This window comes from Podarcis gaigeae, assembly GCF_964106915.1.
Source record: "Podarcis gaigeae genome assembly, chromosome: 15".
In the NCBI taxonomy this organism is placed as follows: domain Eukaryota; kingdom Metazoa; phylum Chordata; class Lepidosauria; order Squamata; family Lacertidae; genus Podarcis; species Podarcis gaigeae.
The window spans coordinates 36,164,244-36,180,465 of NC_139692.1; the positions used below are offsets into that span (position 1 = coordinate 36,164,244).

The 16,222-nt window shown below is 42.7% G+C and overlaps 1 protein-coding gene across 1 annotated transcript in view; it reads right to left on the reverse strand.

Moving 5' to 3' along the window:
* Positions 1–10,729: 10,729 nt before the first annotated feature.
* WSCD1 (WSC domain containing 1) overlaps positions 10,730–16,222 on the reverse strand; it is a 42,786-nt gene continuing 37,293 nt past the window's right edge. The window contains exons 7-9 of the mRNA XM_083714564.1: positions 15,307–15,471; positions 14,328–14,528; positions 10,730–12,661 (exon numbers count right to left, since the gene is read on the reverse strand). Coding sequence (XP_083570690.1) covers positions 12,309–12,661; positions 14,328–14,528; positions 15,307–15,471 — 719 coding nt within the window. The 3' untranslated portion in view covers positions 10,730–12,308. The remainder of the gene's footprint in view (positions 12,662–14,327; positions 14,529–15,306; positions 15,472–16,222) is intronic.

A 16,222-nucleotide genomic window follows, 5' to 3' on the forward strand; every position in this document is an offset into this window, starting at 1 on the left:
TGCTGAATCCAGGCCTCAGGGCTTCTGTTCTGCGAGAATGCATGCAAGCTGAGGAGCCCCACTGGGAAGCCAGCAGCTGGTGGTCTTGGTCTGTTCCTGGGATCCCCCCTCTCTCACATAAGGGTACCATGCAATGAGACACCACCAGTCCTTTCCCATGCCAGCAACACTGTTTGGGATGTGATTCCAAACAGGACCAAAGCGGAAGAGATGCTGGATTTTCAGACTCATGTGCAGGGCTTTTAGAGGCCCTAAGCACTTAAAATGTTTTAGTGCCCCCATATATACTAATTCAAAATATAAACAATAAGAAACCATATATCATTCATCTCTATTATTACTATTTTTTATTGCTGTGTTATTAGTATTATATGCATATGTATGTGATTTTTTTTTCTTCAGTTGTGGGAGCCTTTTTTGTGGAACCTGTTTCAGCTGCACCATATGGTCCATGGTAAATCCATCAGTGGAAAATTTCTGTGTTGCTCCCCTTCCTTTGATGCACATGCCTATTTTCTTAATCCAGACCTGCTCATGTGCCATGAAAACTTGGCCTGGGGTACTGTGAACCTCGACTTGAGGAAAGGAGGGCATGATTTGCTTCTCTGCCTCAGACAACAAAAGTGGTGTTCCAGGGGGCTCTGAGCAGGTCTTTTTTGTTGTTGAGAATGGCTAAACCTCCACCATTTATCAGTTTTTAAAATAAACATTGTTGCACATTATTCCTTTAATCGTCTACAGATGCACATGAACACTTCAATAGGGATATTCCCTTTACGCTTTTTGAATTTCTCTTTCAATAGCCCAATTAGCTCAAATGGGACTGAAGCTGATTCCAGCTGCGGCTCCTAGGAGGATGTTAGCAAATCCAGGCTAGATTTCAAGATGGAAATTGACAAATGCATCATGCGAAATGTTAACACAATCTTCTTGTAAACTCCTTGAGTAAGAAGATTATCTCCCGGAAACTCGGAAGGATCCAGCCTCCCTGACAGCTGATGCTAAGACATGTATGCTGTTAAAAAAAAAAAAGAAAACGAGAAAAAAGACTGGCTAGCTGGCAGGGGAAAAGAATGTTGTTGCCATGGTGTTCAGCACTGTCGTCATTCCATAAGGTTTCCCAGCTGTGTATTTGGGAACGTGTGAAGAGGAACACATATTGAGAAAGCCACTTCCGACATAAGGAGGAGATGGAGTTGCGGGCACATGCCCCCAACAACTGCGCGGGGCTGCCTTCAGCCCTGCGCGACCTGGGGAATCCTCGGGCCGTGTCAGCCCCAGGGCCAGCCAATCGGCTGGCCCCGGGGGCATGGCCTGGGTCACTTAAGGTCAGCGCAGCCCCGGAATCTCCCCTTTTCGTCCTCACTGCAGCTGCGGTTTCCCACCCACCCTCTAGGTTTTCCCTCTGACCTTGCTATGGACCACGGTTGGTTGTTGAAAGGGGCCTGGTAAGAATTTTTCCACTTGGCAAATTGGCACTGGCCATTTGGTTTTTTCACCTACCTCATAGCAAATCGTCACAACGTCCTTGATTTGGTGGTTAGGCATTGGTAGGGGTATTATTATGCAGATGAGTTGGGGGGGAGGAGCACCATCACCTCCCCCAAATATTTAAGGGTAGTCTGGTAAAGGATTCGGGGGGCGTTGCCTCGTCCAAAACCTATGGAGGCCTGGGCCTAGAGTGCGCCCCCGAGCGGTGACCCCTCGGGGAGTGCCTAGGGATGTGCATCTCAGGGGCTCCCCCTGCTGGTGTTAACCCTTTCCGGTTTCATGGCGGATAGTCTGATAGGACCAATGCCTAAAGCCAGTACCGTTCTTACCTGTAACCAATAAAGTTGTGGCCATTTTTTGCCCATTAACCTAAAATAACGGTGTCCTGTGTCTTCATTTATTCCAACTGGTGGGAGGAGGGAATCACCACGCAAAGGGCCATAACTCAGAGGAAGAGCATGTGTCTTGCATACAGAAGGTCCCAAGTTCAATCCTTGGCCTCTCAAGGTAAGGCTAGGAAAATTCCCTGCCTCAAATCCCACAGAGCTGCTGCCACTCAGTGTAGACAATACTGAATTAGATGCACCAATTGTTTGGCTCAGTATAAGGTAGCTTCCAATACTGAATAGGACCGGGCTGCTCACTCTGCCACACACTGCACACAGAGCCTGTGCAAATATTATTTCTATGTAGTGCCTTAACATCAGGGCTTTTTTTTTTCAGCCAAAAGTCACTGAAACTCAGTTCTGGCACCTTTCAGAACTAAAGATATTTGACTGGACCTGAGACCTTCTTTGTGCAAAGGATATGCTCTATCACTAATCCACTGACCTTCCCTATTGAAAACCAACATGTACAGCCTTTACTGAGAGTGTGTTAACACACATTGTAAACTACTGTAAATGTTCAAAAGACTACTCATGATGCTGGACCACTCACCTAGATGCCAACCACCTGAGCAATGGAACTCTTCAAAAGGAGGCATTTGAACTTGAGACCTACTTTTTCTTGCAATTGTTCCAAGCCTTCATATTTAAACCTAGGACCGTTCTGTACCGCTTTATTAATTTTCCATTAAATTCGTTTCCATCGGAATCTATTAGTCACTGTTAAGTCCGAGCTACTGCACTCCTATAGGCACATTAACCTCCACAAAATAATTAAGGGCTGGATTTTCAGCTGGAGACCTTCTGTGTCACCTCTCAGGAACCTAATATGTCTTTCAATGGCATGGAATATAATGAGATGTTCAAATATAGAAAATTGAGCTACTGCTTGTTTCAGTTATGACATTTATCCAGTCAGTGCCGTCCAACTTCTTGACTGCATTACTTATAATTTACTTTTGACCTTGGGTAGCCAAGATCAATCTTTAAGGGAGCTATCCTTTTAATCTGCTTTATTTTATTAGTCTTTAATGACTGCAGCACATTTTCAGATGTGCAAATTATATATTAGGTTTGTAATCCCCCCAATTTTTTTTTTTGTCCTTCTCTATGAAGTTACAAAGGAGGAGAATATGTTTGAAACAGAGCTCAAATGAATCTGCTTCAAATGGACAAAGAAACCTCTTGTACAACCTTTCAGGGGAATATTCTCCAAACAAGCAGAGCCTCACCAGTGGGCAAAAGTAGTGGTCTCAGACAGCAGATGCTGAAGGAACATAAGAGCGCAGCTGGATTAGTCTAGCGGCCCAACTAATCCAATATCCTGCTCTCACAGTGAACAATGAGATGCCTGTGGGAATAGGGCTGGGTCCTTTTAGAGCCCTCCTATATTTTGGGGCCCCCCAATGTCCCAAACACATGGAGCCAAAGCACAGAGACTAGCGTGGCATGGCTCTGGTGGCTGGCTCCTTCTCCTCCTGGAGAAGGAGGGGGAAGGAGGGCCAAAGCAGTCTCCTGCTGGTGGCAGCTTCAAGAGGAAGAGCTGCAGGCCATTGAGTCACATGGCCACCACATTTGGCTCCACCCCGAGGCTCTTCCCAACTTCCTAACGTCATGTGCATCATGTGTTTGATGCCCTTGATGCCTGACATGTGTTTGATGCCCTTGCAAGCTGGTGCCTCTTTTGGGGAAAGCTACAAGCAGGACCTGAGTACAACAGCACTCACCCCTCCTGTGCTTCTCTGACTGTGGAGGTAGAACATGGCCATCTGGGTTAGTAGCCTTATCCTCCATGAATTTAGGTAATGCTTTTCTGAGGTGAGTTGGTGGCCATCACTGCCTCTTGTGGAAGCAAATGTCATAGTTTAACTATGCACTGTTCAAAGAAGTGCTTTCTTTGGAATCTTCCAACATTCAGCATCCGACATTCAGTTCTAGTGTTATAAGAGGAGAAAAACTTCCCTCCACCTGCTTTCTCCACACCACACATAGGAAATGGGGTGGCAGGTCCCACTTCCTGGGTTGTTTCCTTCTGCAAGCACCATGTGGCCTGTCCTGTGCCTTCTAAACTAGCCTGCTGTTGTCACATGCAACGAAGCTGTCCAGTCATCACTGTTGAAGAAAGATTCAGCAACCAGACCAGCTGAATTCTCTACATGGAATGGGGCGTGCTGCCAACTTGCCCTTTGAGTTAGGTAACAAAATGGCCTGGGCCATTCCTTTCTCCAGCTGTGATTGAAATTCAAGAATATTTGTTGGATATAACATATATTATTTCATATTCCCAATGTAGGCCCCAAAGCAGCTCACTGCATAAATTGAAACAAATACAACCAATGGCACACAATAAATATGAATCTTTTAAAAATGGCACTGAAATATCACTGAAAACGCTTAAAAGGACATACAAAAAGCCTTACCATGTCAGTTAGTTAGTGTTCAAAGACCTGTTGGAATAAAATTATTTGCCTGCTGGTGAGAGGAAAGCCAGAAGGGGACCACTCTGACCACCCATGGAAGGGAGTTCCACAATCTAGGAGCAGCCACCAGGAAGATCTTCTGTCATGACCTCACCCAATGTCCCTGTGAAGGTCCAAGAGATAGGCTCCTCAGAAGATTTCAAAGCCCAGTCCAGCTCACATAAGGAAATACAGTTCTTCCGATAGCCTGGACCCAAGCTGTATAGGCCTTTGTAGGTCATAACCAATGCTTTGAATTGTGCCCTGTAATTTCCCTGTTACATATATATGGTGGATATGCAAGGAGGTGGTCATTTTTCCTTCCCTTCCCATTTTGGAGGGCTACAATTAGTACTTAAGTCTGAGGTTGCCCACTACTTTTCTAAGGGTTATGTCCAAACACTTCTGTTTAAGATTAGATAACCTTTTTACTGTCTGTACTTGTTTGCAGATGTGATGATTCTACCGTAACCAAGATGAAGTTTGGTGCTAATGTAAATCTGATCCCATTTTGCTAATCAAGCAGATTTCACTATACATCTGTTGGAAAGCAAGAGAATCACATTAGGAATTATTTCATTTCCAGTCATGCTTCTTAATGGGTGCTTAGTTTTGGCCAAGTCCTATTACATCTATCCTAATGAGAGGGAATGCTAAACTCCTTCACATAAATGATGTCAAGCAATCACTGTAACAATATATACAATGAAAGTGCATTATTAAAATGAAATGTTTTATGCAACACATAAAGGCTCTGTTACAGATCCAAGATGTTTAGGTTTTGTGGGGCTGGGTTTTTTTTTATAGCATACATTCAGCACCTCTGTGTACTGCTATGAGTTTGTGTGGGCCAGACCTTTTTAACCCCTGGACCCAGCAAATGTTAAAATATAAGCCAGGCTAGCTCTCTGATAAGGTAACTGCCTGGGGTGATGGACCATTAAAAGATGGGACTCTATGCCAGACAGGAGATGGGTGGGGCCGCTCTGCCAACTCTCAAATACAGTCATACCTTGGTTTGTGAACAGCTTAGTTGTCAAACAAATCAGCTCCTGAATGCTGAAAACCCAGAAGTAAGTGTTCCAATTTCCAAACGTTTTTTTAGAAGCCAAACATCCGACGTGGCTTCTGTTTGAGTGCAGGAAGCTCCTGCAGCCAATCAGAAGCTGTACCTTGGTTTTTGAATGTTTCGGGAGTCGAACGGACTCCTGGAATGAATTAGGTTCGAGAACCAAGGTACCACTGTACGTAGAAAGATAAAGCCTGAGTTTGAAGTGTGGAATTTTGTGAGCTAGAAGCAAAACAGCAAGCAGAGGGTCAGAGAGCAATGTTTGATATCTGCTTGAATTCAAGACTGGGCTATGGGAGAAGCAAGACCCCTCCATCGTAGGCTCAGGTTGTATATATGTGTAAAGAAACCATATATCCTAAAGATACCACACAAACACAGACGCTGGGTAAGTGCCTGGAACCCCTGTAATCTCACACTACTCAAAGATTGGATCACGAATAACATGGATCATAAATAAAATGGATTTACGTGGCTTGACATGTCAACTGCCAGGTTAGCAAAGAGTGAGATGATGAGTTGCTACAAATTAATGTACAGGCTACCCACATTTACACTGACTGGACCAATAGCTTCAACCCTTCCAATGGTAGTGCCAGGAAGAGATGGAGAGTGGAGTGTTTACTGTATGTGGAGTGTGTGGGTGCTAGGGAAGCAGAAGGGCTACAATGGAAACCTAGATGTACTAGGGAGAAGTTTGAATGGAAATGGCATTGTGAGGATACAAAGACAGTGAGATTGGGGAAGTAGAAAAGGTAGACATTATGGTGAGTGATCAGACAGTAGCTGCCTGTCCTGAGGAAAGCAGAATAGAAGGAAATGGTTCTCTGAGTTTCCCTATGAAATTGAAATACTTTATTGTCACTTGTACAACTTGTATACAGTGAGATTACACGAGCACCCCCCCCCCTCAGCTCTCTTAGTTTTAATTCCCCCTCGTTTACTGATGCACACCCACCAAACCCGAAAGTCAGTTGCCCTGTTGTTATCTTTATTCAGCAGCCTAACAGCCCACGGATAGAAGCTGTTCTTTACCCTGTTGGTGCGACTAATCATGCTACTATATCTTCTGCCTGAGGGCAGGAGATCAAGAAAGCGCCAGCCAGGGTGTGAATCATCCATGAGAATTTTCCTCACTCTCCTGAGGCAACGTTCTTCCTCTATTTCATCCAGCGGATTCACGGGACAGCCCATAATATCTTGTGCTGTATTCACCACCCTCTGTAGGCACTTCCTATCAGTTGATGTCAAACCAGCATACCACACCGTGATGCAGTATGAAAGTATGAACTGCAAGGGCAAGGTAGCAGGTGTTTGGTGGGACTTTGATGACTGGTCTGTTCCATGGCAGAGAGGCTTCCAACAAGCTTGCATTCTGTTAGCCAATCTGTTTCCATAAAAAAGAAAAAAAAATGCTTGATTGTGGCTTCCTACAAGGGTCATGACTTCCTGACTAACCCAAAACAAAATAACAAACATGGCTGAGAGACAGGGAGATGAGACAAGGAGAAGAGATCTAGGGAAGAGTAGAGGAGATGCATTGAATTTTTTAGCTTTCAAAAATGAGGGGTTCTAAAACGTTGCAACATGACTTGGGAATTCAAAATACTTCACCCGCTAAAATGACATGCCCTAATGTAGCAGCCTCCTGGGGTATCCATAAAAGCTGGAATTTTTTTGAGTCTGAGGGATGTCCATTTGCAGCGGTTCTCAACCTGTGGGTCCCCAGATGTTTTTGGACTACACCTCCCATCATCCCTGACCAGTGGTCATGGTGTCTAGGAATGATGGGAGTTGTAGTCCAACAACATCTGGGAACCCACAGGTTGAGAAACACTGATTTATAGGAAAGAGAGTTCACAATGTGTGGTGTGCCATAAGCAAAAAGTGATTATATTTAGGAGTTTATTGGACAGAGAGGAGATTAAATAGTAATTAACCCAAGTACTGGATCAAGACTATGCAGAACAATATAGGTTTCCCACTGCAGAGTTTACAGGATAGTCATGACAGGTCTTTGGCCAATCAAAGGCAACAACCAATTCACAAAGGTGTGCCTCTTGGGGAAAAGCAATGGTCCTTTCCCAGGGAATGCAAATTAAGATTCCATCTAATTACTTTGCTTGCTGAAAGGAAACCTTCAGGATATATTAATGGCAAAAAATGGAGATGCGCCTTCATTAGATATGGAGAAGTTTCTGGGAACAAATTAGGTTTCTGCATATTTTGTCACCAAAGCTATTGCTCAAACTAGCCTAGAGACATCAGCCAGCTTAAGCCAGTGTTTGCTGTCTCTGTTCCTTTGCAATGGCACCACACTCCTTCCACAGAGAAAAGCCAAATCGCCAGCTGATCTGAGCTTCCCAGTAATAAATAGGCTTTTGGTCTAATCCAACAGGGCTCTTCTCACATTCTTAGTCTTAGTCATATGTCTCACAGCTTATCAGGTGTATAACTGGTTCCATCCATCATATCTGAATAGCATTTGGTATAATCCAATCCTTCCTTCCTTCAAAATATTTGCAGCCTATATCCTAAAAGTTCACAGCACATTCCTTCTTTCTCAGAGCATTATTCCTCTCCTAGAAATCACCTGTTTCTCACCTTGCTTGTCTCGGTTCTTCGTAGCAAATTGCAAAAGCTATCTTAATTGGTGCTGACAATAAAGGCACCATAAGATGTTTTCCAGAAACTTCATCTGAGTCTCTGTTGTGTCTGAAATGCAGCTCAGCTTCCTCATCACCTTGGCTGTTCTGTCACCTATCTCTAATTTTACACAAATGTATGAATTTGTTGGTTTTTGTTTAATCACTTGACAAGTATTATCAGTAATCAACTAAATTCTGCATCAGAAATAAATATGGGTGAACATAACATTGAAATGTATGGATTTACAAACCCCTATACGGGACTGTAAAGAGAACGCACTTGAGGAAATGTGCAGCCTAGCAGTCAGTTTCTTAATGGAATCGATGTGTACATACCTGTTCATATTTTGGGTTAATTAATGATACTCTTCTCAACATTCTTCAGTAAAGTGGGGGAGGACTAATTCTGTGCCGACCTTTTCAAAACAATGCTTATAGTTCCACCACACCACCAGTCAGTATAATGAATAAAGCATACATTTAGCATCTAAGGTTGCTTTCAAAGTCAGAACCTGGATGTAAAACATGACAGAAATGACAGGCGAAGCTGTTCCTCTCTGCTGTTCTCTCTGGGTTGCAGAAAATGATTTCAGATGTTATGTGCTATTCATATTTCTTTTGGAAATCCAGAACTTAATTTAGGAGAGATAGGAATGAAAAAGAACCATAAAACAGGCACAGTGGAACCCATTTAAATGAATGGGAAGGGAAGGAAATGTCTAAGGAAACAAATGCTCTCCAATGCAGACTGTTAAGGCAGCGGGGACTTAACTGTCTCTAAAATGTAAGTGACATTATCATTTATTCCGATCTTTATAGAACAAAGAATTCTGAAGAATAGACTTGCACAATATTCCAGCTAGAGTGGAAAGAATTGTACTTTACAAAGGAACACACCAGTTGTAATCCTATCAAATCATTCACCGATTTGATTGTATGGACTGAACAGTTTTACTGTAGTGTCATTGTGATGAAGACCTGTGAGTCTACTGTGTTACTGTTACATTAATGGGTGAAAAGGAGAAGGAGGTTTTATTGCACAGTACAAGTTTGCAAGGATTCTAGCATTATAAACACAATGTAGCTGAAATCCAGAAGTCTCCCCCATTATCAGAGCACAGAGACCTTCTGTACTTGTTGACTCCCCAGAAAAGGTGTCAGAGAATGAAAACAAAAACAGGAGGAGAAATTGCCAGTGCTTATTCATTCATATCTGAAACTGAAATCAATTCAGTGAATGTGATTGGTTTCAGTCTGCAAATGATAGCTAATTGATTATGCCCCCCCACACACATCACATTGCAACAAACAGTGTGGAATTATGTAATGGCAATAACATTACACAACTTATGTAATTTCGCCAGAGTGTTACAAATAATGTAGTTTTGGGGACAGGCAGACTGCAGCAGCATGGAAACAGTGCTGCATGTGATGGATAGAAAACAGTGCCTTCTTACATCCCTGCTCTCCGGGCATCTTTGAAGGATTGTGCTAATGTAAAGTTATGCTGGCCAAAGACACCTCATACCTTTCATTGGGAGGAACGCAAGCTATCATGAACCAATGTATGATGAAGTAAGCTTTCATAAGCCATTTTCTAACTGGGGTATGTTCTGGTTAGGATGTTAGGAGAATACAATGAACATGTGTTAAGTGTTGGTTTCTCCAGGATTATGAGGACTTTGATACTGCAGCCATTTGCTCAAGTTCTGAAGACCTTGTTCATTATCGCACTGGCATAGGCAGCTATGTGCAGATTCTATGGCCACATTCACGCCATACCACTTCTTGTTACACCTTTGCCTTCTGTCTCTCTCAGAAGATGGCTGCCTAGACCATACATTTAAAGCACTTGGACAGCCATGGCTTTCCCCAAAACATAATGGGAACGGTAGTGCTGAGAGTTGTTAGGGGACCCAATATTCCCTTCATAGAGCTGAAGTTTCAAGAATTCCCTGAAAAGAGGGGTTACTTATTAAACCTCTCTGGGAATTGTAGGTCTGAGAGGGGAACAAGGGACTCCCAACAACTCCCTGCCTCTTCAAATCTTTGGGGTAATGGTGGAATTGAGTGTGGAAGTGCCTCAAAGAAAGCCCTGTTTGGATGTAGTATTCTCATTGACCATGGGACGCTGACTGTTGTGGAAGAAGATGGAAATGGGTTACAAAGGGGAATAGATAGGCTGTCCTGGCCAGGACCCTGTGCAGGAGCACTCCGCATTGCAATTTTCTTTGCAAGCTGTAGGTCCCACTTATAACATTCTGCTATGCAACATCTCCTGGCTGTGACATGCCTACTAGCAATGATGGTCAATTAATGGGAAACTTCAGAACTGAAAATCACTTCAGACTAATTTGGATGATTTGTCATCCAGAATAGGTCATGCCCACCCAAGTGTGTTTGTGTACAAAGAGTGGGTGTGCACAAAGTTAAAATGGTGTGCTTATTTGGACAGAGGTCAAGCCAAGCTTCTAGCCCTCCTGGGGGGGCTTCCTGGAGGCATCTGAGCAACAGGATTTCCAACTTGATGGACCCTTGAAAGTCTGCTGACATGAGAGATGTGTCATTGGGTAACAAACCTGCCAAATTACAGACAAGTAGGATCAGATGAATTTTCAGTAATGCTCTTATTAATCGGATGTGGGTGAGACAAAAAGGCATCCATATTCCTCCATGTGGTTTTTGCTTATATTTATTTATCCCTCCTCCAAACCACCGTGGTTGAAAGTTAGACATGTCGGTCTCCCACTCACCCCCACATTACCCTCATATATTTTATGTTTCACTTGTGATGGAAAACGTCATGCTGGCATTTCCCTCTTGGTTAGCAAGTAAGACAATATTGTATGCACTTTAAGCAGTGTCACAAGGCACACTGTGTGGTCCCTGATCTGTCCTGTCATAGGAGCTCCATTTCACTCTTTTGATGCCCCACCCCCCATCACTGGATGTACAGTGGCATAACAATGTTGTTGCTGTTGCAATCATAGTGTGGGAAGGAACCTAAAAGATAATGCAGTCTAAACACTCTGTCAATCCAGGGAATTCGTTGCACTAGTTACCTAGAAGGGCAGCCACCCAATCTCTGCTTTAAAACCTTTGGTTGAATGAGAGTCCACCCTTTTCTGATTGCATAGTTGCCTCTTGTTTCATGCCAGAGCTCATCAAAGGCATGCTGGTAAGAGATTGTCAGGGCTGGAGCAAGCTGGAGCTATAGTAAAGATTTCCACAAATCTGACGAAACTGAATTCAATTTTGGATTTTGCCATTTCTCTTTAGAAATTAAAATTAGAGAGACACTCCACCCAAGTTAAAAAATTAATGCAACATCACCACTGTCAAATTCTAGAATTCTACACCTTTCCTCTCTAAAATCCTTAGCCCAACAAGATGCATAATTTGAAATTCAAATGAATTCTAGTTTAAAGAATATGGGTTGCATCCAATGACTGAGTCTTATTCCAAGTAGACCCATTGATTATTATTTTGTAATGACTTAGGCCCATTAACATCAATGGGTTTCCTCTGAGTAGAATTTTGTTGGAGATAGATATCTATTCAGCCATCTCCAGTGGGAAAGCAAGAGGAATAATTGCTCCCAATTTAATTTCATTAGAAATCTTCATTAGAAATCTTGAGGAGGGAATGTCCCCATTTGAGACTGCCTAGATTACAACCTTCTAGACATGTCCTTTTCATGGAGGATAAAGACACAGTTTTTAAAATTCATAAATAAAGGAAGAAGGCAGAGAAAACAACTCTCCCCCCCCGAACTACTTAGCTAAAAATATTTATCAGGGTGAGTTTAAAACATAGAAAGCAAGGTGGTAACCTACACATTTGAATTGCCAAAATTGTTATAAAAGTTATAGTTACTCTTGAGAAATACTGATAGTAGGCAGTTAGGGGGTACAAAGGAACTGTCTGCCTCCCCCACCCCACCTCACACACATTTCCCATAATTAGCAGTGCACACAAGTGTTAAAATTTGTAGCCATTTATAGAGAAAAGGACACACAGAGGCAGAGACGCTAATGTCTTTTGCCTTGGTTTATAACCCAATTTCCATCCTTCATTGCTCGCCTTTCGTAGCACTTAGTACCCCTGAAGAGCGTCCAAGTCTCAAGAATTTGCATTCATCAGCAGACCCTGTGCAAATCTTGCCTTTTTACTGCTATAAAATTCTGGCCTTTTTAAAAAATTCATTATTAGGATCTCTCTTTTTTTCTTAATGTAGCTAGCTGGTCATATGACATCATCTGGGCAAATACTCTTTTGGAAGCCCGATAAAGTTTCTCTCTCTCAGGGCTTTGTCCACCATCATAATGTATTTATTGATCATGTTTTTCATCTCCTCTGTGAATGGGTCAAATCCCTTCTGCCTAGCTCCTGACCGCTTGAAGTTCCCATCTCGGTTGTTCTCCACACAGAGCAAGCGGTCCTCCGTCACTGTGGTGTTCAGGAATCTGACCATTTCTTTCAGATTAGGGAGCAGGGCCTGTTTCAAGTCTTCGTAGTGGATGACGAGGAGACGCTTGCCATATTTGAGCCAGTCCAACACATGGGAAGCCCACCAGGAAGCATAGCTGTTTACAAAATCGGGCCACTCTGCAAAGTGAAAGACAATATAAAGGATATTGACTTATCTGTTTTCGAACCCAGCTGTTGCCAAATAGAAAAAGGATGGCAAAGGAAGGCTGCTTTAAAATGATATCAGAAGCAGATACCCCCTTTCTGTTAGTGCTATTTGCGTGTGGCAAAATTGAGGGGAAGGTTGCTTTAAAATTATTGAGGGAGAGGAGGCGAAGAGTCTTTTTTTCTTGGAAAACTCTCTTCTGAAAAGTATTAGTTCACTTAGGCCTAATCTGCACATTTAATGCTTAATACATTATACCACTGGGACATGGGTGGCGCTGTGGGTTGAACCACAGAGCCTAGGGCTTGCCAATCAGAAGGTCAGCAGTTTGAATCCCTGTGATGGGGTGAGCTCCCATTGCTCGGTCCCTGCTCCTGCCCACGTAGCAGTTCAAAAGCATGTCAAAGTGCAAGTAGATAAATAGGCGGGAAGGTAAACAGTGTTTCCGTGCGCTGCTCTGGTTTGCCAAAACATTGCTGGCCACATGACTCAGAAGCTGTACGCCGGCCCCCTCGGCCAATAAAGTGAGATGAGCGCCGCAACCCCAGAGTCGGTCACGACTGGACCTAATAGTCAGGGGTCCCTTTACCTTTACTAATGCTCACCTCTCTCTTTTTGACCAAATCATGTTGCGAAAATTAAGGTGCGCATTAGATTCGATAGCACATTTCCCAGCAAATCCTTTTTTGTTTGTTTCAAGGTTCTACATTTATTTTTACATTATACCACTATCACACCACTTTAAACGGTCATAGCTTCCCCCAAAGAATGTTGGGAACTGTAGTTCATTAAGCTCTGCCCTTCACAGAACTACAATTCCTAGTGTTTCCTGGCAAGAAGGATTGGTTAAACCATTTGGGGAATTGCAGCTCTGTCTCCTAACAACTCTCAGCAGTTCCAAAGGATTCTTTGGGGATATTGTAACACTTTAGGTGTATGGCATAGCTGTCAACTTTTCCCTTTTCTTACGAGGAATCCTATTCGGTTTAAGGGAATTTCCCTTTAAAAAAGAGAAATGTTGACAGCTATGGTGTATGGTGCAGATGTAGCCCTGATCCTTACAAGTGGTGATGCCAGAGACAGAACAAGAAACTTTTCTGCTTGAAAAAAACGATGGTAGATGTTCCTCCAACATGAATAAATGTTCATTTGGGACCAGGGTATCTAAAGAACCACTTCACCCCATGTATCATTGCCCAGCAACTATACCTCTCACTACTGAGCATCCCACATGTGCTGAGCTTGTACTAGAAACTGAGCTTTTAGTGCAGTAGCTCCAACTCTATGGAATCAATTGCTAGCTGAAATGAAACACGCACCTGAAATCATGGTGTTTAGATACCTACTGAAGATGCTTTGGTTTAAGAATTCTTTCCCTGAGAAACCTAGTCATTTATGGAGTATCAGTTATATACCTACATAAACTGTTTTATTTTTTTTTAGAATTAGCGTCCTTGAAATGATGTTCCTTCCAACTCTGTACAATTCAATGACTATGTTACTGTTTGTTTGTTTTAGAACTGGGTGTTGTTTTTCTCTTATATGCTACTTTGATGGCTTTATGCTTTGAAACAGTCTATTATTTTGACAAATGAAGAAAACATGAAGTCAGAAAGTAATGGCTTAGAGTTCACTTACCTTTGCTTTTCCAGTTGCGATCTGTGGCATACCCAAGATGGCCTGCACACTTCCGGTTGAATTCTGCCACCAGCGACTTGTATGGATTCCGTATCAATAAGATGGCCGAATCAAACATTTCAATTTCTTTTTGGCCACTCTCGTGAGTTTTGACACAAATAGTTCTCCTGCTTCTCCAGTGATCCTTTTCCCCTTTAAAACCTGTGTGTATGTATATAAAGTGTGTGTTTGTGTGGATAGATAAATAGATAGATAGAAACATATAGATAGATATGATCTAAACACAATAATATATATCTTAAACACTGTAATTAGGCCAACCATTATAGTTTTGTCATGGCCCTACCAGCAATTCCCTCTTTGGTAAACTTCCACTATTTCCTTGTTTGGGACCCTTCTCTCCCCAACTTGCCCATGAGCTCCTGTCTGTCTTTTTGTATCCTTGGTACACTCCCCTTTTCCCTCCCCCCCTTCTCCCTCACCTTCTGGTAACCTCTACACACAGAGCCAGTGTGGTGTAGTGGTTAAGAGCAGTAGACTCATAATCTGGTGAACCGAGTTCGCTTCCCCACTCCTCCACATGCAGCTGCTGGGTGACCTTGGGCTAGTCACACTTCTCTGAAGTCTCTCAGCCCCACTCACCTCACAGAGTGTTTGTTGTGGGGGAGGAAGGGAAAGGAGAACATTAGCTGCTTTGAGACTCCTTCGGGTAGTGATAAAGCGGGATACCAAATCCAAACTCCTCCTCCTCTTCCTCTTCTTCTTCTTCCTACCCACCCCTATCATGAATCCTACTACTACATTGCTCTGATCTAATGTGACGCACACCCCTTTCCTTCCCCTGTTCAGTGAACCCACTTTTAGACAAAAACACTCAGGGCCCAAAGCTGGCAGTGTGCTTGTTCTTAAAAACAAACAAACAAACAAACAAACAAACAAACAAACAAACAAACAAGACAGGCACAGCTCAATAGCCTACCTTTATTATATAGGGTTCCATCAAAATAGTAGCTCCCAGTGTAGAATCCTGTAGCGTGTTCTATCAAATGACGAGCCCAGGTGTTGCCAGCTCCAGGGAAGCTTGACAATGCCACAAAAGCTTTGGATTTGGTGGGGAGAAACATCCGGTCAGTGCAGCGGGTGTCTACAACCAGATACAGATGGCATTTCATTGTTAGCAAAGTAATCTCCCCCCGCCCAACAAATACACACACAAAATGACAACAATTTACAACAATTATTTTTCACATGGTTGCACTTTGATAAATTCAAGATTTAAATTCTAAAAAAAGCAAGCTATATATTCTAAGATCAACTCTTGTGTGGCCATTAATATCTCATACCTGACTCCTCTTTTGTTTGATTCTTGCAGATGCAGATGCCAATTTAAGTATGCATATCAGCAACAATAACTTACCCTGAAGAAGCCACAATTCCCTCCCCCCCGTGGGTGGGAAATCAATTAATTGCCCCATAAGTTGAGCATAATAGCAATAACCAAGCACACCCACATACTTTACTTCCCTAAACACACACACACACACACACACACACACACACACAAACACACACAGAAGGCTAGATAATATTTCAGTTTTTACATTCTACTGCTACATCCTTGAAATTTTAGAGTAAAGCTGGCAAAAATAAAAATGAACACCTGTAAATTAGAGACACCTTCCAAGAAACATGGACCCCTTTCTTTAACTATGTTGATGGCCCAAATCAGGATCTTGTTACATCAACAACTCAATATTCTCAGTGGAGGGGTTACATCAAGTAATATGTTTGAATGTTGAAAGTATGTGTATGTCTTATCTGTACTGTTGGATAAGTGTTTTTTAGTTGCATTTGTATTTGTTTAAAAAACAATAAAAAGTGGGGGGGGGGCGTGC